The sequence below is a fragment of the Equus caballus genome, chromosome 14, assembly GCF_041296265.1.
Source record: "Equus caballus isolate H_3958 breed thoroughbred chromosome 14, TB-T2T, whole genome shotgun sequence".
NCBI lineage: Eukaryota > Metazoa > Chordata > Mammalia > Perissodactyla > Equidae > Equus > Equus caballus.
The window spans coordinates 56940516-56968488 of record NC_091697.1 but is presented as its reverse complement, the minus strand read 5'-3'; the positions used below and the strand labels follow the sequence as shown (position 1 = coordinate 56968488).

Below are 27973 nucleotides of genomic sequence, written 5' to 3'. Positions count from 1 at the left end.
TCTGCACCCGGGATCCCAACCGGTGAACCCTGGGCCACCAAAGCTGAACGTGTGCACTTAACTGCTGCACCACCGGGCTGGCCCCTAGGCCTTTGTCCTTAAACAAAGGTTCCTTGGAATCCTTGTACAAAGGGAAAGTTCTATCATCTTCATAATTTCAAAGTCCAAGAAGTTTCTAATAAGCAAAACGAAAATTACAATCAGATGATAAAAATGGAACTCGACACTGGAGTTTTTCAAAGACCAGGTTAGCATTTTATTTTTCTATTCCTGACACTCAAATTCATAGGGGGTGAAAAGAATATAGAACATAATCAAAACAACATACAAACACAATTCAAGAACATTTAACCATCTACTGTAGCTGTTCTTTGTAAAATACATAAAAGTAAACAGAAACATCTTTATATAAATTATGCTTAACAATCTGTATACACCGTAAAACAACTGTTAAAATTCACACTAAAATGCTAGTGCAAGCAGTGGTATACAAAAGTGCAAACAAGGTTAGTGATGAAAAACTTATCATCGACTTACCACTTCAACATACCGTGCAGTCAGCCAAATACTGAAAGCCTCACCGCGGAGAACACGTTGATCAGTTTCAACGTAACGTGACTACATTCACCCCGACTGCCCCGCCTCAGCCTGGCGACTGATTGCGAGTTCCGGTTAGGAGCAGCACCAGGGAATGCAACCCACGTGAAGCTGGCCGTTCTGATGTGAATCTTTACACGTGACAATGAAAACAATTCCAACTTGCATGTCAAAAACTGTAGAACTGTCACTCTCTCCCTTTATCACAAAATATTTAAGACTAAAATTAAATCTAATCCTTCCCCCATTCAAAATGCATACTCAAGAAGAATTCATCCATTCCAGTGCAGCTTTTCCAAAAATAATTCTGCGTGAAATCACTCAAAAGCCTTTCCCATTTCTGCCCTAAAAATCTATTTGGGGCGGGCGGCACTCCGGAAACAAAGTTTACTTCAGGTAAGTTTGCTTCCGTTACTTTGATTACTTTGGATTCTATTTAAAAGTGTGCTCAAAGCCCTGAACCATCAATCAGTGGTATTAAATATATTAGCTACTGAACGTTCCAAATTATGAGGACAAAAATTAGTTGGTTCAGAACTGCATCTTCACCAGACTGTCGATTCTCTTCATCCTCAGGGATCTTTTCACCCAAGTGCAGGGTTGGGGGCGTGAAGGAGGATGGTTGCAGGGTTCAGGAGTGGAAACATGGTTGTGACAAAATCCCAATCACACAGAGGTGCAGGCCCTATTCCTAGAGCTTGTTCTTCAGCCCCCCCCCCCCCCCATTAAACAGCACTAATTTACATTTCAAAAGGACAATGATGGAAATGACCAGAAGCATCAACATGTAGCTTTGAGAATTTAGTCCTTAACTGAAGATACACTGTTTTCTGAACTTAAAAGTTTATAGAAAATCTTTAATTTCCTATTAATTTTGCATTAAGAAATTTATATTTGTTAATCTCTATTCATGCTTTCTTCGATATTTTTTGAAGCTTCACCAACTTTTACATATGTTTAAAATGATCCAAATAATATACTCTAAATAAAATGAAAACAACATATTTTGAGAGACTTCCCTTTATATTAGCTATTCTCAGTGTACTCTGGTCAAAATTTATTCAGCAATAAATCTTTGCAAACTTTAGTCATGTAAGTGACTAACAGACTGAAATGCCACAGTGAGTCATACACCAAATACAGTTTCAGAAAATGTAAACCTTTCTCCTGAAACTCTCAAATCCTGCCAACTAGAAGTATACTGTTTTTAATGATGGAACTTGTAAAAATGCTGGGTTTTGAATGTAGTTCATCAAATCATTTTGCAGAGGCAAGAAACGCTATTACAACAGCTATTACCTGATTTTAATGATTTACAAGTAGTTTATGTGCTGGAGAGCACTACAGAGAAGTGTGAGATAGTTGAAAATTAAGGAAAAGAAACAAGGTTCTGCTTATATGTTATAAACCACAGTAAAATTGTATACGTACACAGGCACACAAAACTAAAATTTAGATCTATGCAGGCAATATCTGAATTCATAGCTCTTTGGCACTCAAAGATACTGGATCAACTAAGCCAATGGTGAGAAGATTTTTTTCATATATTTTAGGAAATGTCTATGCCCCAATTTTTAAAAATGTAATTCCATTCCATTCTAAAAGTTCACTGCGATAAACTGGAATCTATCAATTTAACCAGTTACCCAAAAGTATAATTAATAGCAGTCATTTAAACAGGTGTGGGGTTAAGAATCTCTTTAAAAATATAAAAGTGGGCTGAGACTTTATATTTTTATAGAGTTCTGGACTTACTTAAGATTTTAAAACATCTTTTGAACAGTGCCTGATTTATATGGAATCCAATCTTAGTATGTATACAAGTGTTACCAACTACATTTTCACACCTTACAGTGGGTGGTACAAAATTAACCTATGTCTCCAATACTTCCATTTATCTACAAAATACCCCACAGGTGCACACACTTGCACAGGCACATACAGAGTATGTATGTTGTCCCCATTGTTTCTTATTGTACTCTTAATGTGCTTCTCTTGAAGGGGAGCGACTCAATGTATCAGGAGCTCTCAAAGCTGGATGGTAAGCCCAATGGCTGAGGAACTTTGCAGGCCCATCTCCCTGGAACTGGGAAGAAAGCCAGCTGCTGCTAAGAGCAGCTTCATTTCTAGAGGTTTGGGCCATGAGAATCTTACATCATTGGGAAAATATCCTCAGTTTAGCTGTGGTCCACAAAGTGACTGTTTCTTTGATCCCAGTGTCAGAACTAGAATGAGAATCCTGGACTGAGATATTTTGTACCAGAAAGCACTTTTGTCCTCTAGAAAAACCAGCAAGCTTTTCCTCTTATACCAATTTATGACACAAATAATTAACGTCTCAAGTATCACAATAGATACTAGGAAATACCCGAAGAAAGGCATGTCCCTGCAGGTACTGAAGAGAGATGCCATCGAAGAGAGGCAGTCCTTTCAATAAGGCTTAGTTCTGCTTAGTCAGAGCATGAGAAGCGAGTGCTTTAAACATATCTGGCAGAAGAAACCAACAGGCCGAAATGGCATTTCCTACTTTTCCCCTGGTGCTACTGATGTTTCTAAACAAGGAAGAAGCTCTTTTATTTTGGTTTAGAAGGAAGAAGAAAGTGAAATAGAATAGCCAAATTACTCCAACCAACTGTCATGTTAGGAAATGAACCTTGTCGGTTTAGCTAACTGGTCATTCTTCCAGTTATATTCCTCAATCCTTACCTGACTCATGTGTTACGTTACTGATGACAGAAAGGACTACAGTAACTCCGATTTGGACAACAGCTAGAAAAAACAGTCATTTTGATATTAAAATTATTTTTTATAGAATTGGAGCAATCTATTCTCAATAGAATTGGTTAAATATACTATAAAATCTTGGCTTATAACCAAGAGAGAAATCTTAAGCTTGAGAGTCCTTAAAATATATATTTGGCACTTATCTTTCATCTAATTTTAGTATAATTATGGGAATCTCAGACAAATGGGAAAAAAGAACTCAATTTCTTGGGAAATTAAAATGCTTTAAAAAGCTAACTAAAATTTTAATAGCAAGTCTATCAATGAGGTCTGTGCATATTATCACATGGCAAGCATTATATCTAAAAACAAAACCCTCTGTGCTGTCAAGTAGGAGCTAGCTGAGAGCAACTAAGAAAAAAGACAAGTAAATGCAAGCATTCATTTTCTTTTTACCAAGAAATAAAATATGCCAAAGAATGCAAAAGAGCTATAGGACAGAAGCAGAATCCCCTATTTCAGTGACAACTGAAGCAGAACAGGCTTTCTCTTTCCTAAAATATGCAGGCCTGCACAATGAAACTGCAGAAAGTGCACAAGATCCTACTTGTCACTTGCCCTGGGCAGTACCATGAAGTATAGCGACTGGAGAGTACCTCTAATGTGGGCAGACTGGTGCCTGTCACTGCTCCTGGTGAAGAGGCACAAATACCAAACCGGGCACCAGGAAGACTGGGACACTTCAGAATTAGACAACTGGAAAGGAGCTATAGAGCCTATCAAACCAAAAGTCAACCTTGGGTTGTACCAGAGAAGATGCTTTTCCTCAGAAGGTCAATCCGACAGGGACTAGGACATCGACCCCATCAGCACTGGTAATGGTAGTGTTACTGATAAAAACACACATGATTCAGAGATAAATGTGGACTAAGGTGCAACCAAATACAATCTGTCTCCTAGTAAACACGAAAGTCTCTAGGGACTTAACATTATCCTAAATATTCTGAAGCAATCTCCTTTCCCAACAACTGCCTCATATGTATAATATAAATACTCAAAATTTCAGAGTATACTAGCTAGACACATGAAAATGAAACATTTGCCCAACAAGGATGCCAAACATAGGGTTTATTTTATTGCATGACGTTTGCATAAGAAAAAATATTATTGAAAACTGTAAGGCATCATGCAATCATCAATAAGCTAATTATTAACTGTACACTTAAGATAGATGGACATATAATCTAAAATTTAAAAACTAGTTCCAAAAAAGTACATAAAAAATTTAACATGATGAGCTGTTAAATATGGTTATATTTGTAGTTTCATGTTGTTAAAAAGTGCTTCAAATGTACCGCTGGAAAGTTGCTCTTTATAAATGGTACTGGGGATAATGTCAGATTATAAACTGTAAAAACTAATTATTTTTATGGAATTAGAAAGCTAACATTGTGATATTCAAACTTGAATCAGTTTTCAATTCTCACTCAAATTAAGTTGATATAATATTAATAACCTAAAAAACATCTGTTTTCTAACCAACAAAAGTCTATTGAATTCAAGTTATCCATATTGAGCGGTCAAATCTCTGAGTAGGCCTGCATGGTGAGGCCTGGAACCCATGCAGGCTGCTGTTAATCAATGTACTGTGCCATCCAGCGGAAGCCTTCTCCGTAACCTTGTCTTTTGAGCACACTGCACATGAAAACTTCTAAAGGTCGGGCATTCAGTTCTTTCAGAGATACACTGCCCTAGGAGAGAAGACAGACATTATGTTGGATGACCTCTTTAGGAAATAAAGGCTCCACTCCCTAGTAGAATTGCTGTTTATTCATCTTAGAACAAAGGGTGACTCTCACAAAGCCATGGCTGTTTGGCATCCAAGCCCCCTAAATGCACAGGAAGCCTCCTTCTCTAGCTCCACTTTAGGACAAGGTATCCACTTAGTGAGAAAGAGGTGACCCTGTGAGGCACAAGAATGAAAATAATCTTTGACTTAGAAAAATTCAAGTTACCCAAACTGGTTTCACTAATACTAAAGACAAACATTCTCTGAGTAGGTTTATGACTAAACAAGGCATTTCCTAAAATTAACGTGGAGTTGACTTATTAAAAAAGAAGACACAGGGGCCGGCCTGGTGGTGTAGTTGTTAAGTTCACTCGCTCCGCTTCAGCAGCCCAGGGTTCGCAGGTTTGGATCCTGGGCACAGACCCAGCACTGCTCATCAAGCCAGCTGTGATGGCATCCCACATAAAATAGGGGAAGATTGGCACAGATGTTAGCTCAGGGCGAATATTCCTCAAGCAAAAAGAGGAAGATTGGTGGCAGATATTAGCTCAGCTCAATTTTCCTCACAAAAAAAAAAGAAGACACAGAAAAGAGACCAAAGTCTACATTGTCTAACATAAGAGTCTCCTTCTATAGGCTGCAATATTTCTCTACCCTGAGAGAGTATATGTAAACCAAAGAAATTTTATTTGTAAACTCTGGAATTTTTCAAAACTAAGGTTCTCCCCTCAAACAAATCCTACTAAAAATGAATAAAAAATAATGTCTTAAAGCTTATTATAAAGTATATGTTCAGAAAAACCCAAAACACTCCTGTGCCCAAGTTTACATTTTATTTTTTTTCCTCTGGTGAACTCAGGGCCTAAAAACTGAACTGGGGGCCTAAACACACCACTGAAACATTCAAGTATGTTATTTGGTGGCTAATTCTGAATATTTATGATAAATCAAACTTTGAAAGCTTTCACGTAGTTTCCCATAAGCATGAGCTTTGACATTTTTGTTATCACCAAGAAAAGGTCTCATTCAGCGGTAGAAAGAAAACAAATGAGGGAATTAAAAAGACCCAGCCCAGTGGCGCCATGGTTAAGTGTGCACGTTCCAATTTGTGGGCCCGGGGTTCGCCAGTTTAGATCCCCGGTACGGACACGGCACCGCTTGGCAAGCCATGCTGTGGTAGGCATCCCACATATAAAGTAGAGGAAGATGGGCACGAATGTTAGCTCAGGGCCAGTCTTCCTCAGCAAACAGAGGAGGATTGGCAGCAGTTAGCTCAGGGCTAATCTTCATGACAAAAAAAAAAAAAAAAGACAAATGTATAAATGTCAGTTTTTAAGAAAAAGATATAACAATAATGGGCTTGCGTAGCTGGACAATAGTAACTTAAGAAGACATTTGGTTGTACACCTGAAACTAATATGTCAATTATACTTTAATTTAAAAAAAAGAAGACAGACTGTACAAACTGGACTTATTAATAAGCATGGTTACTGTTAGGGGTAGTGTTAGAATAAACTGTTTCAGAAGATAAAAATAAACAAAATAAACTGACATTTGCACTGTTGACTGAAATATTCACACTTGTCAAAAATAATTTTACCTTTCCTGTTGTCTGACCATATAAGCCAAACATCTCTCGTAATCTCTCTTCACTGATGGCTTCAGGTCTGTCGATCTTATTTCCAAGAATCAGTATAGGCACATTAGCAATGGTTTCATCTGTCATTAGTGACTGAAAAAAAAAATCAAAACAAAACAAAAGACAAGATGTTGGTATGAAACCATCTCAAGGGCTCATTTTGACAAGATACCAAGTAGGTATCAAGGACTCTATCACATCACGTCAGTTTTGCCAACTTTCTTTGGCAAAGTCTTCCTGCATTTTAAAGTGAGCTCAATGAAGCCAAAAGCTCAGTTCTTCTGTCTCCCTAAGGCTCCTTCTGTAAATGCCCACTCTGTGAGTCAGTGAGGTGCAGTAACTGGAGCCAACACCTTGAAGGTGGGCAGACTTGGTTTCATTTCTAGTACTGCTGCCTCCAAGTTATGAGATCTTGGGCAAATAAGCCTCACTGAAGTTCAGAGAGAATTTGGAATAGTAGCACCTACCTTAGGGAGTTGATTTGAGAATTAAATGAGGTAAAATCCACACTGCCTGGCACAAAGTAGGAACTCAAGAATTCCCTGACCCTGTTCCATGACCAGAGAACCTACCTGAACTTTTCCGCATGAGCAAGTATTTGTTTGCCTGCTCTGGGCAGAGGCATGGTCAGGTCAACCTTCAGTCAAATCATGGATCTGCTTTCTCTGCAGCCCCAGATCTAGTATTGGCCTTGCCCTTTGCTCTTGAGCCCCTTTAGGAAGCATCTGACCTGGGAGGGGGAGGGGAGGTAGCTACACATGGCCCTGCTCGCTCCTGGAAGTAGGGACAAAGATGGCATGTTATACCATTTCCAGGTTCTGGCCGTCTCCTGAAGAAGCTGGCATCCTAGGATGACTAGGGACTCAAAACCAAGTCACTCTAGGAATGTAGCAGACATACAATATACCACAAGGGCATACTGCACAGAGTGAGCTCGTCTTCAGGAAGGAAGACTGTGTTAGTACTTCCTCAAGAGCTACAATTACTCCAAGTTACTCCCTCTGCATTTGAAGGAGAGTAATCACTGAGCTCCACAAACTGCCAGGAGTCACATCAGAGCCTGCAGAAAAGCTGCACTCTGATACCTAGATCTCCAACCCATTTCCTCAGGCTTACCAGAGTGATTCAACTATGTTTAGTTTTAATTATTTAACTTACATCAAGTTCTTCTTTTGATTCTAACAGCCTTTCATGGTCTGCACAATCCACCAGAAATACAATGCCATTGATAGCAGGAAGGTAGTTTTTCCACACTCTTCGAGCTAACAAAAACAATCAGGAGTTAGATTTTATTTGCTGGTCAAATCTAGCAGATGGTTTGATGGAAGAGTCTAACAAGATATTACATGTAATCATCCCTTAGCTGCTGCTTCTTCACTATATACTCAAGTTAACCTTTAACTCAGTGTTGCCCAAAGTCTTTCTAGAAGACCAAAGAAGAAATTTCAGGCTTTCCTTGATTGTGGGCAAGTCAAATACCTGACTCTGCCCAATTTTCCCATGTTAGAAGTAGAATTAGTACTGCCACCAATGGACAATGATGAACATTAAGTTCATCGGAGGATTGCTATTTTTTATACGCAGTATTCATTCTTTGACATTTCTAGTTTATCAGTTTTTTGCCAGTGATAAATTTGGAGTCAGCGACAGAAAGAAATTAGTATCGAGTACAGACTTAAGTTAAAATAATAAAAGCAAACTGTTCTACTCATAACAGAAATTAACTAAAGTCTAGGAAACCGTTGGGGTAATTTTGTCCATGACATTCTTTTTTAGAAGAGAAGACAGTTTTTGGGCTACCCTGGGGAAAATAACTTTATTCTCTGACTTCAGTTTTATGATATATTTTAAAAACAATATAGAAATGAAGTCTCAGACAAACTCCATTAGATTTCAATTCTCTCTAATCATTATATTCCAGAAATTACTTTCTGTATGTTTCAAACAATTATTATATGTGTCATGTGTTTACACTAGCCACAACTACTTAAAATCTTTCCAACTATTTGTCATATGAGGTTTTTTTTTTAATTGAGTTAATGATAGGTTACAATCTTGTGAAATTTCAGTTGTACATTAATGTTTGTCATTATTGTTGTAGGTGCACCACTTCACCCTTTGTGCCCACCCCCGACCCCACCTTTCCCCTGGTAGCCACTAATCTGTTCTCTTAGTCCACATTTTTAAATTCCTCTGTCATATGAGGATTTTAGTATGTTCACTAACTCTGTAATATTCATTATTTATGAATTACTATGGCTGGGTACTGCCAAGTCCTTTTGGGGATATGAAAAATGACCAGGATTTTAGTCCCAGGAAGTTTAGCAGAGGAGATAAACCAGTCTTTCCAAACTTGTAGACATGTACACAAATGCTCTAAGCGCTATGGAAGTACAGTTGCGAGCACTCCCAGTGGGGTACGGCTTCTCAGGGGAGGTAGTAGCACTTCAACTGGGCCCTGAAGGTGGGATGGGTGTGGCACGAGCAAAAGCGCAGAGGTGAGAGAACACCAAGAGGGTCTGGTCTGGTTGGAGTAGAGAGTGCGAAGGGCAGTAGTGGGAAATCAAGACTTGAAGAGTAACCTGGGACGAGACCACACGGATTCCGAATGCTAGATCAATGAGTTTGGCCTCTATTCTCTAGGTAATGAGTTAGCCACTGAAAGTTTTTTATACATAGCAATAACATATTCATAACATGTTTATGACTACATGTGAAAGGTAGATTGGAGCAGAGAGAGAATGAAGGCTAAATTTTACTCATATGCTTTACTACCAAAAGCAATATTCAGACTTAAATTGACCAGAAATATCATGAGAATCACTCTTTGCTTTTAAAGCATTTATAAAGGGGCAATCATTCCTAAATTTTAGGTCTACTCTGACGTTCCTTGAATAGAATGAGATTTCATGCACTGGAACATAATGGTCACATTTTTGTTAAGTTAAAATGAAACAAAGTGGCTATAAGAATAATAGAATCTTACCTTGAACATGTCCACCCAGATCAAAAGTTGTAAAGGTCATGCCAGCAATGGTTAGTTCTTCTGAAGCTAAATAATAATACAAAATATTTTTACAACATGAAAATCAGAAATCCACTCATGGCATATATTGCTACTTAATGTTTGATTTACTTTAATTACAACTAAGGGCAAATCAAACATTGAAGAAATGATAAAAGAATTCTTTGTTGTACTTAGATATACTCCAATTCATATTGACAATGTAGACAAGCAATGGTAATATTCAATTCTAGCATTTATTACCTGCCACAAACCCAACACTTATTTTCTGTATTTCTCCTGCTGAAAATGGTAATCTATTCAGACAATTATTTACTGTGAATTCAAGTGACTGCTCCAGCATAATAATTTTTCCTGTAATTCATCTTAAATGATACAGGTGAAATTTCAATTTTCTCTCATGGCTGTCCTATTTCTCAGGTAACAGTCTTTAATGACAAATACAATTATAATAAAAAAATTTGGCAATTATTTCTTCAAACGTATTTTCTGCTCCCTCCCTTCCCCCGTTCTGGGACTTCAATTATAGGTTTGCTAGATTGCTTGATATTGTCGAACAAATAACTGAGGCTCTGTTCATTTTTTTTTCAGTCATTTTTCTCTCTATGCTTCATTTTACACAGTTTCTATTGTGTTGACTTGAGTTCACTGGTCTTTCCTTCTGCAGCACTGTCTAATTTGCTGTTAATATCAGACAGTGTATGTTTCATTTCTAAAAGTTCCATTTGGTTCTGTCTTAAAGATATCTTTCATTTCTCTCCTCATTATGTTTTCCATTTTAAATCCCTGAGCATATTATAACAGTTGTTTTAACATCCTTATCTGTTAATTTCATCACCTTTGCCACTTCTGGGTCTGTTTCCACTGACTGATTTTTCTCCTAATTATGGATCACACTTTCCTGCTTCTTTGCACATCTTGTAATTTTTGACTGGATGCTAGATTTTATATTCTTTTAAAGAATGTTGGACCTTGTTTTGGTAGGCAGTTAAACTGCTTGCAGATCAATTTTTAAGTTTTGTTAGGGCAGATCTTAGCCTTTACTTTGGGGCTACTTTAGTGCCATTACTAATGAATGATCCTTTTGGAGTCTCTACCTGTGCCCTGTGTATTAACCAGGTCTCTCCATTCTGGCCGGCGGGAACAGGAATGATTCCCACTCCTATGTGAGCTCTGGGAATTATCTAGCTATCAGCTCCACTACAATTGTTCTTTCTCCAGAAATTGTTCTTTGACTGGCCATGTAGAGTTTTACCCTGTGCATGCACAGATTGGTATTCAGCCATGAAAATTTCTGAAGGTCTTTCTCTGCAGAGCTGCTTCGTCTTTGGTACTCTGCCCAGTAAACTCTAGTCACCTCAGTCTCCCCAAATTCTGTTCTCCATCTCTTCAACTCAGCAAGCTACTGGGCTATGTTTGGGTTTCCTCTCCCTGCACCATGATAGAAAAACTATCTCCTGTGATAAAGCTTAAATAAAGAAGTTTGTTTTCCTTCTCTCAGGAATCATAGTCCTGTGCTAGCTATTGGCCAATACCTGAAAACAGTTGTAGTATATATTTGCTCAGTTTTCTAGTCATTTACAGTAGGAAGGTAATTCCTGACTCTGTTATTCCCTCATGGCCAAAAGCATAAGCCCCCTGCAATTACAATGAAAACTTCAGTATAACTGTTAACTATTCAGTATAACTGCTGATGCCCCAGAGTAGCTTATCTTGTTAAAAAACTGTATGTAGGGGGCCCATTGGTGGCGTAGTGGTTAAGTTCATGCGCTATGCTTCAGCAGCTTGGGGTTTGCAGGCTCAGATCCTGGGTGCAGACCTACACACTGCTCATCAAGTCATGCCAAGGTGGCATCCCACATACAAAAAACAGAGGAAGACTGGCATAGATGTTAGCTCAGGGCCAATCTTCCTCACCCCCTAAAAATTAAATAAATTAATTTTTAAAAAATGTGGCCACCATGGTAACAGTTAAAAGCATTTTAAAATTCTGTGTGTAGACTGACAGCTGAATGAATAATTAATACAATTTGTGTCAAAAGTGTGCTCCTTTCCATAAGGAAAAGAGAATACTTAGACGTGGCTGACAGACTACCTCCATGGTTACAATCCCCAATACACTCTTTGCTTTATATAAGAAGTCTCAGTTTGATTAAAATTAAGAACACTGTTAACACGTCAGGAAGTTCTCTCTTGCCCCTTCCCAGTCACTCCCGACCACCATTCCCAGAAGCAACCACTGATCTGAATTCTATCACCACAGGTTAGTTTTGCCTGTTCTAGAATTTCATGTGAGTAGTATCATACAACATGTAATTTTTTTGTGACCACCTTCTTCCATGCAGTATGATATGCATCAGCTTGTATCAGTAGCTTATTCCTCTTTCTTGTTGAGTAGAATTCCATTGTGTATCCATTCTTTTTTTGATGGACATCTGAGCTGTTTCATTTTTGGCTATTACAAATAAAGGTGGTATAAACATTCTTGTACAATGATTTTAGTGAACATACGTTATCATTTCTCCTAGATAAATACCTAGCAGTGGAACTGCCAGACAATAGGGTAGATATGTGTTATCTTTTTCACACATGTTTTTGATTAATTGTCAAATATAAGTAGAAATGAATATGAGGTGCAGGAAGGTTATGACAACACCTGTTTTGTGCCACTGCTTTTAGTCCTAGTACTTAATGTCTAACATAAAGTAGGTGCTCAGTAAGTATTTGCCGAATAACTAAAAGAGAGCAACATCAAAAAATTAAAAATAACTTACACCTAATACAAGACCACTCTGTAATCTCTTCTAATTCTGCTCTTTTTGCAATTTTAAATACTCAATTTCACCATGATCAATTTTTTTAACAGTATTGTTCTTGTATCAGAAACTTATTTGCCAAGCCCCACTCTCTTCTCCTAATATAAAAAAAGATTTATCAATTTTATCAAATTTCCCTTTTCCAATTTCACTCACTAACAAGTTTACAGAGAAAACGGTACTTTGTTTTGTTCCTTCCTTGTTCTTTGAATATTTACTGAACTAAATGACTATCATATTATCTACTTTTTTTGTCCAGTTCTCAATTTTATACTCATTATTAAGGCCACCCTTATTATTTCATAATTAATCTGTGGATTAATCTGTCTTTAAAATCTGTGTCTACTTGATTTTCTTTTTTCTTTTCTTTTTTTTGAGGAAGATTAGCCCTGAGCTAACATCTGCTGCCAATCCTCCTCTTTTTGCTGAGGAAGACTGACCCTGAGCTAACATCCGTGCCCATCTTCCTCCACTTTACATGTGGGACGCCTACCACAGCATGGCTTGCCAAGCGGTGCCATGTCTGCACCCAGGATCCAAACCGGCGAACTCTGGGCTGATGCAGAACGTGCGCACTTAACCACTGCACCACCGGGTGGCCCCTGATTTTCTTTTCAACAGTAAAAGTAAGGTCATAGATATTTATAAATTAGGCTTCTGTTTCTTTTTTTTTTTTTTAATTTATTTTATCTAATTTTATTTTTTTAATTTTTTTTTTTTAAGATTTTATTTTTCCTTTTTCTCCCCAAAGCCCCCCGGTACATAGTTGTGTATTTTCAGTTGTGAGTCCTTCTAGTTGTGGCATGTGGGACGCCATCTCAGCGTGGCCTGATGAGCGGTGCCTTGTCTGCGCCCAGGATTCGAACTGGCAAAACCCTGGGCCGCAGAAGCAGAGCTCGCAAACTTAACCACTCAGCCAGGTAGCCAGCCCCAGGCTTCTGTTTCTAATAATTTTGTCATTTTAACACTTACTTTCTCAAACAGTATCTCTTATATAACCTTATACACAGGATGACATGTATTAAGTGATTTACAGAGTCATTATTAATGTCTTTAGGTGGTCTTTTTTAAAGAAAGCACAGTAAATTATTTTTACAATTGTTTTAAAATTTTCTATAAATGTATCAGTACATGACCTGTTTTTTAGGATAATTCTATGGTCTTTATATTAGATATTGTTGAGGATGTTAAGACTAGAAAAATAAATGGTTAGTAAGTTGAGAGTTACCAGTAAAGTGTAAGACTATAATCTGTCCCCTGAATGATGATTAAAATGGCATAGTTTTAAAATTTGAAACAAATTCAGATTATGTAAACAAGGTAACAGTGACTATAGCTTAAGTAATATCTTGTTGGATAGACCTCAATCACGTCATAATCCCTGAGACAATAACTTTTTAATTCCTCTAGCTGGAGAAGGGGGTGCTAACTGGTAAGAATATATAAGTACTATTTCAAGATCTAAATATACTTCCTGGGAGTTGGCTCACCTATTATTTACTATACTATTTTAAGAACAGGTCAAATCACTTGATCATAATTTATCCCCCAAAAAACAAAAAAACTCTTGGTTAGTGCCAACAAATAGGTTATCAGTTGATAAAGTAACAGATTTTATGGGGGAATCTACTTACTGGGATGTAATGTCGGGACATGTTGTCCAAGTCTGTCATCTTTTAGCATGTGTAGCAATGTTGTTTTTCCTGCATTATCCAATCCAAGAAATACCAATTTACCAGTCTTCTTATATAATCCTGCAGAGTAAGAGCCATCATTAGTCAAAGTGCTATCTGACACAGATTATCCAAAAAAATGACTTTAAATAAAAGTATAATATAATACTCAGTTTATTTAGATTTTTCCTAATTACTCTAGATTTCTAATAATCTTTTAAACTTTTAAGATTTTATAAATTGGCCTGAATAAGCTTGGATTTCTAGTCTATTTTTAGTTTTGAAGAGCTATTTTAAATATATCATGATTTGGGAATTCAAATTATAAAAGTATAAAATGCCTCTATTCATTATAAAAGTAAACTCTGCCCTAATCAATAAATCTGTGTTACCTAAATTTATCTGCAATGCCAAAATGCCAATTCCCTTGACAACTTAGGGGTAAATGAATAACTGTGTCTCCTACTAGAGAAACATTCATAAAATATTTGATTTCATGTATTTATGAAGCTAGACCAAAAGAAAAATTAAAGAGATTTCTCATGGATGAAAATAAATTAAGTATTTTTGACAAAAACTACATGAGCTTTTTCAGTAAAAAAGTTTAGTTCATTGTCAAATTTCCCTGAGAATAAGGTTAAACTATTCACAGGATTGCATAAAACTAAGCAAAAACAAAGAAAAAAACCAAGCACATAATTTTAGATATTTCAACCAAGCAAAGATAAAGTGAAAATTGATAGAAAAAGAAAGCATTGACTAATTTATAGTAGACTGGCATTTAACTGCAAAATTCCATATTGAGTTTTATTTATTTTTTAAAGACTTTTTTTAGAGTAGTTTTAGGTTTACAACAAAATTGAGAGGAAAATACAGAGATTTCCCATGTGACCCTTGTCCCCACACATATATAACCTAGACCCTTATCAACATCACTCACTAAAATGGTACATTTTTAACCAAGGATGAATCTACATTGACACATCATAACCACCCAAAGTTTACCTTAGGGTTCACTCTCGGTGTTGTACATTCTGTGTTTGGACAAAAGTATAATGATATATCATCCATCATTATAATATCATACAGAGTATTTCCTTTGCCCTAAAAATCCTCTGTGCTCTGCCTAGTCATCCCGTTCCATCCCCACTGCCTGGCAACCACTGATCTTTTTATTGTCTCCCTATTTTTGTCTTTTTTAGAATGTCATATAGTTGGAATGACACAGTATGTAGCCTTTTCAGACTGGCTTCTTTCACTTAGTAATATGCCTTTAAGTTTCCTCCATGTCTTTTCATGGCTTGATAGCTCTTTTGTTTTTTAGTGCTGAATAACATTTCATTGTCTAGATGTAGCACAGTTTATTTATCCATTCATCTACTGAAGGACATCTTGATTGCTTCCAAGTTTTGGCAGTTATAAATAAAGGTGCTATAAGCATCTGTGTGCAGGTTTTTATGTAGATATGAGTTTTCAACTTCTTTAGGTAAATACTAAGGAGCATGATTGCTGGTTTTTATGGAAAAGAGTATGTTTAGTTTTGTAAGAAACCATCAAACTGTCTTCCAAAGTGGCTGTACCATTCTGCACTCCCACCAGCAATGAATGAGAGTTCTTGTTGCTCCATGTCCTCATCAGGATTTGATGCTGTCAGTGTCTGGATTTTGGACATTCTAATAGATGTGTAGTGGTATGGAACTTTATTTTTCATGTGTCTAACTGTCTAACTCCCATGGAATTACATGATGACAGGGGACATAGTAGCAGCTCAAAAAATATTTACTCAATCAATAAATGAACTTTTAAAGACATTAGGCAATTATAGATTCAGGCCATCCATTTTCTAAGTTCATGACAAAAAAATACCTAGTTGTTTATCCACATTTATGTTTAAGAAGTAAATTGTTTGAAGTTCTAATCTTTTGATCACTTACTAACCAACAATTCGGATCCTAAGGGGAAGACTGTCCATGGCTACTTGAGCTAGGATACTAGATTTCTCCCTTAATTATGAATTCCAACTAATAATTTAACTATTTCTATTTCTTTTTTTTAAAGATTTTATTTTTTTCCTTTTTTTTCCCAAAGCCCCCCAGTACATAGTTGTATATTCTTCATTGTGGGTCCTTCTAGTTGTGGCATGTGGGACGCTGCCTCAGCGTGGTTTGATGAGCAGTGCCATGTCCGCACCCAGGATTCGAACCAACGAAACACTGGGCTGCCTGCAGCGGAGCGTGCAAACTTAACCACTCGGCCATGGGGCCAGCCCCTACTATTTCTATTTCTTAAAAGGTTTCTGTATAGATTGTTTCTAAACAATGCAATCATTCTTTTAAAGTATCTTTTTTTTTTTCTCCCCAAATACCCCCAGTACATAGTTGTATATTTTAGTTGTGGGTCCTTCTAGTTGTAGCATGTGGGATGCTGCCTCAACATGGCCTGATGAGCGGTGCCATGTCCGCTGAAGTGGAGTGTGTGAACTCAACCACTCGGCCACAGGGCTGGCAGCTAAACCAACTTTTAAATAGTAAAAGTACATTGGCTAAGATTCCAAAAGGGAACACCTAGAACACAAACCTTATTCTTTAAAACGGGTTGGACTAAATTCTTATTTTGCAGTAGGTACTGTTAAGCATCAGTATACATTATTTCATTTAATCCTCAAAATAACTCTCTGAAGTAGGCATTATTAGCCTCTTTTTTTACAGTGGGGAAATGAAGGCTCAGAGTTAACTTGCTTAAATGCTAAAGTCAGATCTGAGATTTGAACTCACAGCTTTGGTTTGTTTCCATTTCTCTACATTGCCTCCTAATGTTTGCCCTGTTAACCTTCTTGCTCCTGATTATGATGCAATCTTTTGCCTTTTCAATATAATTCAGACTAGATTCATTATTCTATAAACTGAGATATAGATTCCAACCAGTTACAACACCAAATCCCAGTATAATAAAGTTTAAAACCCCTATTTCTGACCCAGTTGTTGCAAATATGTGTTAACATATTTCAGTGTGATAAAAAGATTTAAGAATTCTCTTGGAGGGCCAGCCCGGTGGCTCAGCAGTTAAGTGCACACGTTACGCTTTGGCGGCCCGGGGTTCGCCAGTTCGGATCCCGGGTGTGGACATGGCACCACTTCCAAGCCATACTGTGGTAGGCATCCCACATATAAAGTGGAGGAAGATGGGCACGGATGTTAGCTCAGGGCCAGTCTTCCTCAGCAAAAAGAGGAGGATTGGCAGTGGATGTTAGCTCAGGGCTAATCTTCCTCAAAAAAAAAAAAAAAAAGAATTCTCTTGGAGGTAGTATAGAGAGATCTGACATTTGACCTGTAGTAGAGTGACAGTATAAAATGTGAGAAATTTAGTTTTTTTAAAAAAAACCTTGGTTTTTAAAAATTTGTAAATATTGAGGTTCAACTAAGAAATAAAAATACAGTGACAAAATTTGATCTCACGTTGTTCTCTTCATACATAGTGGTCAAACAAAATTCATTTCCGTGGTTAAGATTATGTTGCGGAGGAAGAAACAGCTATAGGAGATCCCATTCTGTAAGTACGATGGTGGCCAGTTTGGGACCATGCTGACCACTCTGTAATTACATGAAATGCTTCTCTTTCTGCCAGTTGACAAGACAATGATTAGAGAGGGACTAAACTTAGGACAAGATTTGAAAATAGGAGACCAGAAATATTTTCATTAATTATTACAATAATAAAATTGTGTGTATCCCAACATGGAAGTTAATCAAAAGCTTGTCTCATTGAAAAACGTGACAAGTTAAAGGTATCAATTAAAGAATAAGAAGCTAAGATTTTTCCTATCTTTAAAATCTATAAGGAGAGGAAAACACTAGTCAGAATTACCAAGTAAATAAATCTCATTTAGCAGATCATAAACTGTCATTCATGATATACAAGGCACTTTATGGAACGTGCATTTTTATAATAACAAAAATAATGCATTAGATTTCTGTTAGGATTAAATGAGATAAAGCTTGTAAAGTACTTAGGTAAACTGGCTAATAAATGGTAGCTATTCCTATTAATAATATTCCTACCAACAACTTTGAGAGGTAGGAATTATTGTTATTTCACCGATAAGGAAACTATAGCTAAGGAGGAGAAAGTAATTTGCCCAAGATTACATAATTTCTAAGGGACAAAATGAGTAACTGAGCATGTTCGTATGATTTCAAAGTTCTCAGTAACTAATGGGTTACATATAAAGAGGTTCTAGACAAATAAGCACTTTCATATAAATCAGATAAAATGGGATAACAATAGAGAATAAAAGGCCAACATTACCTAAAAACTGTAGGACACTGCTGAAACCACTGTAGATCCAGTCAAATATGAAGGACATATCCAAATCTTACAGGGTCTGGAAAAAAAGCATTTTGAATTTAGTAGTTAGCATTAAACACCAACAATGTTAAACGCCAACTCTGAGTAAATAATCCTACAACTTTAGATGAAGAGTTAAACATTTTTATCCAAGCTGGTTTAAAGTGATCTATACTGATGCATAAAAAACAAAATGCCATTAAAATATCAAGTAGAAACCATTTTTTGCCCATCAAAGTAGCAAACGTGCAAAAGAACTGTAACAGCCAGGACTAGAAAAGATATGGTAAAAGAGGCACTGTTAGTGGCAACATAAATTGGTACAAATCTTTTTCAAAACCAATTTGGCAAAAATCAATCTGTTGATATCATCTGACCCAGAATTCTACTTTTAGAAATTGTCCTAAATATAGAAAAGCTTTATGTATAAAGATGTGCATCAGGGCCAGCTCTGGTGGCCTAGTGGTTAAGTTTGGTGCGCTCTGCTTCAGTGGCCTGGGTTCAGTTCCAGGGTGTGGACCTATACTCCTATTAGCAGCCATGGTGTGCTAGTGGCCCACATACTAGAAAAAAGGAGGAAGACTGGCACAGATGTTAGCTCAGGGTGAATCTTCTTCAGCCAAAAAAAAAAAAAAAAGAGAGAGAGAGAGAAAAAAGAAAGGAGAAAAAGATGTGCATCAAATTGTTACATAAGAAAAATTTATTTGGAAATAATTTAATTCAACAATAAGTTAAATAAATTATAATATGTGGCCTGTGGAATATTTATCAAAACTTTGGAGGCAGGGAGAAAGAGCGGGGGGAAGAAGAAAGGAAGTTTATGATAATGAAGTAAGTTTCCAAGTCAGATCATACCTACGTGGAGTAAAAACTCTTTTTCTACGTCTTTTGGTTTTTTTGTAGCAGTTGGTACCAGGTGGTAAATTTCTGGGTTATTTTTCTGCATTTTTCCAATTTTAATCATGTTACTGAATGCTAAAAAAATTTTTCTTAAGTTATAGTAGGAAATACAGAGTATAGTTCAATTCAGCATTTATTTCATACATGCTTGATAAACTAATAGGGCCAATATGGAAAATAAGAGGAAAAGAAAGCCTCTTGAGAAAAGAAAGAACACATATACAAAAATATACTTTCAGGTCACCAAAGTTCATTTTCTAGAGCTGAACAAAAGAACTTAGGCACAAAACTTGGCCTAAATCCAAAAAGTTTGAAGGGTTGTGCTATCTTTGACGTTCCTTAGGCAAAGTATGACAAACAACACTGCTTTCTTTAACCACCTCACTACAGTGGGCTGCCAACCATGACACAGATGGGTCCACCAAACTCAGAATTCCTAGAGGATAAGGTGTTAAGAGACCTTATCACCCTGAGAGTGAGAGACAGAGAAAGGAGACAGCCTACCTCTAGCAAATTAAGAATAGTTTCATGTGTCAGTATTACAAGAATGAGAACGACAACAGCAACATATATATATATATGTAAGTATCCAATATCTTAGAACTTCTTATTTTACTCAAGTTGAAAATTACACCTTCTACTATTATCACTCTAGGTCATGTCAAAATTGAAACTTATAGTCAGAGAAAACATATAAAAGCGGCTTATCTTTTCTGAAGATTTTTAGGTAGATGTTTTTCAAAAAGAATCATAATTTTCACTGTAGAAAATCAAATAAAGCAGTGGTGTGTTATTTTATTCAATTCAATACATGTTTACTGAGCCCATATTATGCTCAAGGTCCTGAGCTAGACACCATGGAGAATACAAATATTGATGATAAACATGGCTCTTTCTCTCAAAAAGGTTATAGTCTTGAGTGGTGAGTTAGCTACACAAATGTGATTTTCCTGAAAAATGCTAAAACTGAATAGGATATTATCTAGGATGGTAATGACTTACCCTTTAGAGTTTCAAATTTATACAAAGAAGAAAATGCCATATTGTAAATCACAAGCTACTAGGGGATTAATGATCATAAGAACATAAAAATAGAATAATAGAAAAAAATAATGCAACAGTGAGAGGTAACAGTATGCTCACAAATGCACTTTATATTATGCATTTAAAAAAAACCAAAACAGTCCTGCTCGTCTCTTTATCCACAGTCCTATTTCCATAGTTCTACAGAGGCAACAAGGTGCAGCTATGGAAAGGTTTCTTGGATGATGTTTAGTCTGAATCTTGAAGATCAACGAAAGGTTTGCTAAAAGGTTGCGAAGGGTATACCATGTGCAGAGGTGAAAACTGAATGGATACAACAAATAGTCAGGTATTGTGAGATGATATGAGTAGGGCTAGGGGACTGCAAGCAGAGTACAAAGCAATAGGTGCTCATTAGTGGGGCAGGAGCCAGAGTGATAAACAAATCTGAGACGACATTTAGGCATCTGGTCTTCATGCTTAGTACCTACATTGTATGGACATTAAGAAACAATACTGAGGGCCAGCCCCGGTGTCCTAGTGGTTAAGTTTGGTGTGCTCTGCTTTGGTGGCTTGGGTTTGGTTCCTGGGTGTGGACCTACACCGCTCTGTCAGCAGCCATGCTGTGCTGGTGGCCCACATACTAAAAACTAGAGGAAGACTGGCATGGATGTTAGCTCAGGGCAAATCTTCCTCAGCAAAAAAAAAGAAATAATACTGAATCAGTTTTTCAATTTAATAAAACAAAGCAAAACAAACAAAAAAATAGCAGCTACCACTTATTGAACCCCTATGAGCATTATGGTCTAGAGGTTAAGAGTGAAGCCAGGACTTTACCATTTACTATCTACCTTAGGCAAGTTACTTTACTTTCCTCATCCATAAAATGGACATAATAGTAGCTACCCGAGATGGTTGTTGTGAAGATTAAACAAATTGCTACACACAAAACACTTAGTACCTGGCTAGTAAACACTCAATGTTAACTGCTGGTATTATTATTTCTTCACATAACTAGGCACTTTACATATATCACCACTAAACATCCCAACACTCTTTATTATATATTATTGTTCCCATTTCACAGATGAAACTGAAGTTATAATAACTAAAACTCAACTATTAGTGACTGGTACATCTCTGTTTCAAACCTGGGTCTTTCTGACTTCCATGTCTATGCCCTTTCCTTTATATTGCAGTGGCTCTCTACAGCTTTATAACAAATAGTTATAAAGGCTTTAATTTGTTTAACTGATTACTCTGATATGTAATTCTTTCCTCTTCCTCACACCACATGTCCAGCTATTCCTCAATTCTATCAATTTCTGTGGTGAGGTCTCAAGCTTTCTTTGATTCCCACAGGAGCCACCTAGTCAAGAACCTATATCACCTTCCTAAACCACCATCTTAATCTCAAAATTTGTTTCTGCCCAGCTGTACATGTCCTCCAGAGAGGCTTCATCAAAACATCACCTCAGATTTGACTTGTTGCATAGTCGGGGTGACTATAACTCCCAGTTTGCTGGAGACAGTCTCAGCAAAGTTATCTCAGTGTAATTATTAATGTGTAGCGCTTCCCTTCACTCTCAAAGGGTCCTGATTTAGATGTTAAGTTATGTGGCCACCATATACCTGTGGATGGAGAACCACTGGAGGTTTTGGGCTGAGAAATGATTCAATCAAACTCCTAGTCTAGTATTCCAGAACTTCCACTATCTACCTCTTAGCTACCTTTCCAAGCTCAATGCATATTACTTCCCAACTTGTAGCATTCCCTAGGTGGAAGTAAATTGCTTACCATTCACTGCTGGTGAACTGTACTTTACCACCTTAAAACCTCTGCCCATTCTCCTTCCCAACATCAGAATGCTTTCTCACCATCTCTGCCTAAAGTCCTCCTGCTTCAGGTACCAGCCCAATGCTATGGAAGAAATGAGTTCTCACTTGAGATCACCTTTAAAGGACAGATAGGTGTGAAAGAACCAATGGAACCTAGGAAGGATTGAACTAGAAGAGATGGTGGCAAAAGTGGAAAGGAAAGAAGTTAGTCCCATCAAATACAGCTGCAGAGATGTCACAGCTGGCTTTGGTGACAAGGAGACAATTGTTGAGAGCATGAGCAGCCTGCAGTGGAATGGTAGTACAGGAGAGCCAGTACTTAAAGCACATCAGAGCCTATCTCCACGATTCATTGACGTCGAACAAGTCACAAGTTTCTTCTGCAAAATCTCTCCGGGTGTTGTAAAGACCAAATGAGATAAAATGCACAAACTAAGTATTTAACACCTGGTTGCTGTTATTTTGAGGAGTGGGATAGGAGGTTAATAGGTAGAGGCAGTGAGAAGAGATTCCTCCTTCAAAAAATGCGAAATGGAATGAGGGAAATGAGATTTTCTTTTTAAGGAAGGATGAGGCTTGAGTATGTTGATAAACTGAAGGGAAGGAGCTAGTGGAAAGGGAGAGATTAAAGATGAGAAAGAGAAGAAAGGAATTAACCAAAAGGGACAAAGTTTCAAGATGAGCGTGGGCTGAGAGCACATCTCTTCCTTCAATATTAGGAGGAAGGTGGGGCCGGCCCGGTGGTGCAGCAGTTAAGTGCGCACCTTCCGTTTCAGCGGCCAAGGGTTTGCCAGTTTGGATCCCGGTGCGGACATGGCACCGCTTGGCACACCATGCTGTGGTAGGTGTCCCACACATAAAGTAGAGGAAGATGGGCATGGATGTTAGCTCAGGGCCAGTCTTCCTCAGCAAAAAGAGGAGGATTGGCAGCAGTTAGCTCAGGGCTAATCTTCCTCAAGAAGGAAAAAAAAAGATTAGGAGGAAGGAGGGCCAGGAAATGTATAGCAGAGGTGGCAGGAATCTGATCCCCAAAAGTGAAGAAAGGGTGTAGAGAAATTCTGAGGAGCAGAGTGAGGATTTGAATAGCTACTGCAGGGAAACGATCAAGTTAAAAGATTATTAAAAAGAGCCAAGTGCTCTGCTGAAGTTGAAAAACATTCACAGTAATGCCAGTGTGCACTGATTTCCAATCTCCTCCTCCTCCCCCATGCTCATCACCAAGCAATGCTCAGCTTTAGAGAACACGGACTGAATCGGGATAAAGGACTTCCAGAACAGGAACTGAAAAAAGACAAAAGGAACAGGAATTTTGGAGTACTAGTGAGAGAGGCTGAAGTGATCTGATCAGAAGTTCAGGCTAAGTGGATAACGGTATAAAGGCAGGTGGTGGATGGGGATGGGGCGGGGATCAAAGGTGGGCTTCTCACAGAATAGAACTGGGAAAATAAGGGGAAAATCTTTAGTCAAAAAGCAAGTGTAGATGTAGTAAAAGGGTGAGAGAAGTGAAAAGTGGGCCAGAATTGTGCCAGCAAAGTGGGGGAGAGTGTGGGCTTCAAGAATTCAAAGAGAACCAGGTCTGGGCAGCGGCAAGCTCCACGGCCTGGCTCTGGCATAGACAGCTGAAGAGAACTAGAGGTGAAAGATATGGGAAGCCAGGCTACAGGGTATACTGCCCACAATGACAGGCAGCAGAATCACCTAGAAGAACGGAGGGGATTGCTATAGAAAGCAAGACTGAATCAAGTGGCAAAGTTCTCACTCAAGATGACTGTTGGCAGGTGATGGAGGGTAGAATGAGGTAAGTCTTAAAGGAAAAAGGATTTTTCACATAAGATTTGCTGTTTTGCCAATTTGCTGTTGTAAAATTTGTCCCAAGAGAAACAATCTAATAACACATATGGGGAAACTCTGCTTTAGAAGATAATGAGATATTTATCTTTCTATAAAGTCATGGTTTCTGAGAACCTTAAAACAAGCTGGGAGTCATTAGTCATTTTAAAGCAGAGGTAAAAATGCCCAGCGAAGAATAAAAGTTACTTAGCCACAAACAGATACCTGAGCCCTGAGAAGAGATTACACAACACCATGAACACACTATTAAGACATGCGAAGAGCAAAGGTCAAGAAGAAGGAAACATATACACGTCAGCAGATTTATTTATTGCATGAATACCAAACAGGAAAAGTCCCCATGGAGATTAGAAAAGTGATCTACTCAAGTAACATGAAAATCAGTGCAAAGGGTGTAATGGAATAGAACCTCTCATATTACAAATAACTTTTTAAAGCTTCGTCGCATTAAACTTATAAGGATGACTCCATTTATATGAAATGTCCAGAACAGGCAAATCCTTAGAATACGTAGATTAGTGGTTGCCAGACAGGGAGGGGAAGGGGAAATGAGGAGCAACGGCTAATGGATACTGGGTTTCTTTTTCAGGTGATAAAAATGTTCTGCACTTAGATAGTGGTGATGGTTGCACAATATTGTGAACACACTAAAAACACCGAATTGTATACTTTACAAGGGTAAATTTTATGGTATGTGAACTCTCTCTCAATAAAGCTATTATAAAAAAATTAAAGAAAGCCAATTTTAAACATTTACATGGCCTTTTAATATTTACAACTAATTTATATAAGTAAACAGAACCATTTAGGTACGAACTTTTAAAAAAATACACATAAGGAAAAATATGCAGAAGATGACAAGATACAAATATTCTAAAAAGTAGAGCTGGGAGAAAATAAAAGCTAGACTTAATAGTCTAAAGAGATAAATACACCACCAGAGGATTATAGAATCAATACATTAATAACTTTGGGAAGCAAAGGATGGGAGAGCTACAGTGAAATGGAGTATCTGTCTTTTTTTTTAGAATAAAAAGAAATCTGGATTTAATATGCATCGTTTGAAATATTACTATTTCATTCTGGGAAAGCCAATTGTTCTGAGCCCCAGTTTTCTCCTACATACAATGAGAATATCATCTGCCTTCCAGAGTTATAAGAATGATTAAATATGAAAACGTACCTGAAAATACTTTGAATATTACACATTATAAGGTGGGATTAACTCACTCAGACTAAAGTAATTGAAATTCAAAGCACAAAACTTTAAATATCAATTTCCAAGTTTACCTCAATATTAACTTTTAATACAAAAAAGTTTTTACTGAAAATTCTGATTTTACTTTAAATATTTACAGCATTGTCTTTGACTGTCACCAGAAAAGGCACTAGAAAGGTTTCCTTCAACTCCAGGTAAAGAAATTTCACTAAAAGGGATTAATCATAATTTTCTACCCAATTGTGTCAGGTTTATGATTAAAACGTGTACATATTCCCTAAGATCAGTATACTATCTGTAAGCTAATTTAGGAGTTATGCAAACCTCTCTCTCAAATTCAGATAATACTAGGAATATAAAGAAGGCCAAACTCTTCTCGACCATATTTTGTAGAATTGTAGCAAGGCCTGTGCATTACTAAGGATGGACAATAACAATGTTGAATATCTCAAGACAATGCTGCTTTATAAATATTGTCTGCCCAAATTGTTAGATTTTCTTTCGATAGTCTTTAAAGGTTTGAAACAGTTTTCTATTAACTCAAGAAAACATTTTTGGATTGAATGTATAGCAATCATAATAATGGAAATAGATCTTTTGGTTCACGTAACCAACAAAAAGTATATACTCAAGTTTCCTTTAGGGAAAAGTGACGATTGCAAGAAGGTTAAATCTGTGACAAACATCAATTGGATTTTTTTTAAGAGTGAGAAAAGGGAAAAAAAATCCTCTACATTATGAAAAAAGTTGTTTGTGAGTCTGAGTAGTGAATCTGCCTATATTGAATTAAGAAAATGAAAATCGACATAAGCAATGACAAATTCAATCCTTAAAATACTTTTAATTGAAGTTGTCCTAAATACACAAGGAAGAGAAACTTTTTCCACACTGTGATTTTAAAATTATTTGCTTAGTAATGTTTTGCAGAGAAATAATTTAAATGAGTTTCAGCCAAGTGTACTTAAAGGAGAGGGAGGAGAAATAATGAATCATTACTACGGCATTCTGAACTATAACCTTCAAATGATGCGGCAGTGATTTTCATTTCTGATGGCCTAATCTTTTGTCTCAATTCTCGCTTGAAGTGCAAGGAAAGGAAAGTTAAAATGTACCTTATTTCAACTGCTAATCTTATGATTACCGACAACGCTTCTCTAACATTTCTAAAATAAAGGCAACACCTTCCTTTTCTGCAAATACAAAAAATGCCTATGAACTATAATCTTAAATTTTTAAAAGTTCAAAATATTTTGGTAAGGAATGCAAATCCACTAAAATATTAGATATACACATTGCTTTGATATATCAGCACCACCAACTATTGACAAATTGTAAATCTTCCTTTATTCCTCATCTGTAAAACAGAGATGATGCTACTGCCTTCCTTAGCTGACTGTTGTGCGAATAGCTAGGGTCTTACACATAGTAGACGGTAAATGTTGCTTTCTTTTTCTTTCGTTGCTTCAATGTGACTTACTCTTAACTGATACTTTAACACTGAACATATGACATTCTTCAGCGTAAGACACGTGGTAATACAAAGCTTGATATAAGAACATGCAAATAATATTAGGTTTAATTTTTCAAGTTAAAAGGACTTCACCTCATTTTGCCCAACGTACCAAATACCTTAAATTCCTGACGAATTTGGTTCTTTCGGCCAACGATGTCAGAGTTTTAGCTGTCGTTAGAACAAATTTCTATCTTGTTGGAAAATCTCGGAATAACTTATAAATCATTACAGTTTTCCCCCAATAATGTATTTTTTCCCCACTCAACTGGGCTATGGCAAAACGTTAACCACTACTAGTAAAGAAGCTCGGTTTGCCCCCACACCAACTGGAAGAGCTGAAATCAACACGCCGCGTCACAGCCTCCTGAGCTGTCAACGATCTCTGCCGCCTTCACCTTACCAGGTGAGGAAACTGAGGCCGAGGGGAAGAGAGGGCTTGCCTGCAGTTTAGAGTCATCTCGTTCTTTCTGAAACAACTCACCGTTTGACAGCAGCGGTGTCCTGCCGGGAGAACCGCCAGAGCGACCCCAGCGGAGCAGGACAGGAAATCGTACTTCCCCGCACCGCCTGATTCCGGGGCGGAAAACAGGCGCCCCTTTCTCTCGCCCAGCTACAGGCAGGGGCCCCGAGCGGGCCCAGGCCCGAAAAGTGCTCCTTCCCCGGGGTCCACAGCTGCTGCCCGTCGGTTCCCCCGGGAGGACAGGCCGCCACTCACCTGGGACTGGAGAAAACCTAATTCCTTCCTTGCCGTCGGCCTTCACCTTCCGACACTACACTGCAACCCACGATGGCCGCCGGGGCCCTATCCCGCATCAGCCTCTTCCGGGCCGGAGAGTGCTTTACTCCCGGCGGTCCGCTGGGCCGCAGCGCCGGGCGGCCGCAGTTCCGCCTCCCGGCAGTTCCGCTGCCAATCCCCCGGCTGAGCGCCCCTGCCCGCCGGCCCGCCGGGCCCGCCTCCCCACACCCGCCCAAAGGGGCTTTAAGGGGCTCGCACGCCTAGACAGAGAAGAGAACACCAGTC

The 27973-nt window shown here is 37.8% G+C and overlaps 1 protein-coding gene across 4 annotated transcripts; it reads right to left on the bottom strand.

Annotated features, from left to right (window-relative positions):
• Window positions 1-232: 232 nt before the first annotated feature.
• On the bottom strand, window positions 233-27973 carry SAR1B (secretion associated Ras related GTPase 1B). Of its 4 annotated transcripts, none has more exons than XM_070234336.1 (8): window positions 27668-27778; window positions 27069-27120; window positions 18569-18644; window positions 14225-14344; window positions 9736-9801; window positions 7908-8011; window positions 6711-6842; window positions 233-5072 (listed from the first exon to the last, which is right to left on the bottom strand). In XM_070234336.1, exons 3-8 carry the CDS (start codon window positions 18624-18626, stop codon window positions 4956-4958), a joined length of 597 nt encoding a protein of 198 aa, XP_070090437.1. In that variant the 5' UTR covers window positions 18627-18644; window positions 27069-27120; window positions 27668-27778; the 3' UTR covers window positions 233-4955. The 4 variants fall into 4 exon arrangements, with proteins under 4 accessions (XP_070090437.1, XP_005599472.1, XP_001504442.1 ...); XM_005599415.4 differs by having other exon boundaries at window positions 27062-27120; window positions 27668-27761; XM_001504392.6 differs by lacking the exon at window positions 27069-27120 and having other exon boundaries at window positions 27668-27973.

Coding starts and splice junctions, on each gene's coding strand:
- SAR1B (XM_001504392.6), bottom strand. CDS start 18,626: ATGTCCTTCATATTTGACTGGATCTACAGTGGTTTCAGCAGTGTCCTA. Junction 14,345..18,568: donor CAGTGTCCTACAGTTTTTAG/GTAATGTTGGCC, acceptor CTTACTCTGCAG/GATTATATAAGAAGACTGGT. Junction 8,012..9,735: donor TCTGGGTGGACATGTTCAAG/GTAAGATTCTAT, acceptor TGTTTTTGTTAG/CTCGAAGAGTGTGGAAAAAC.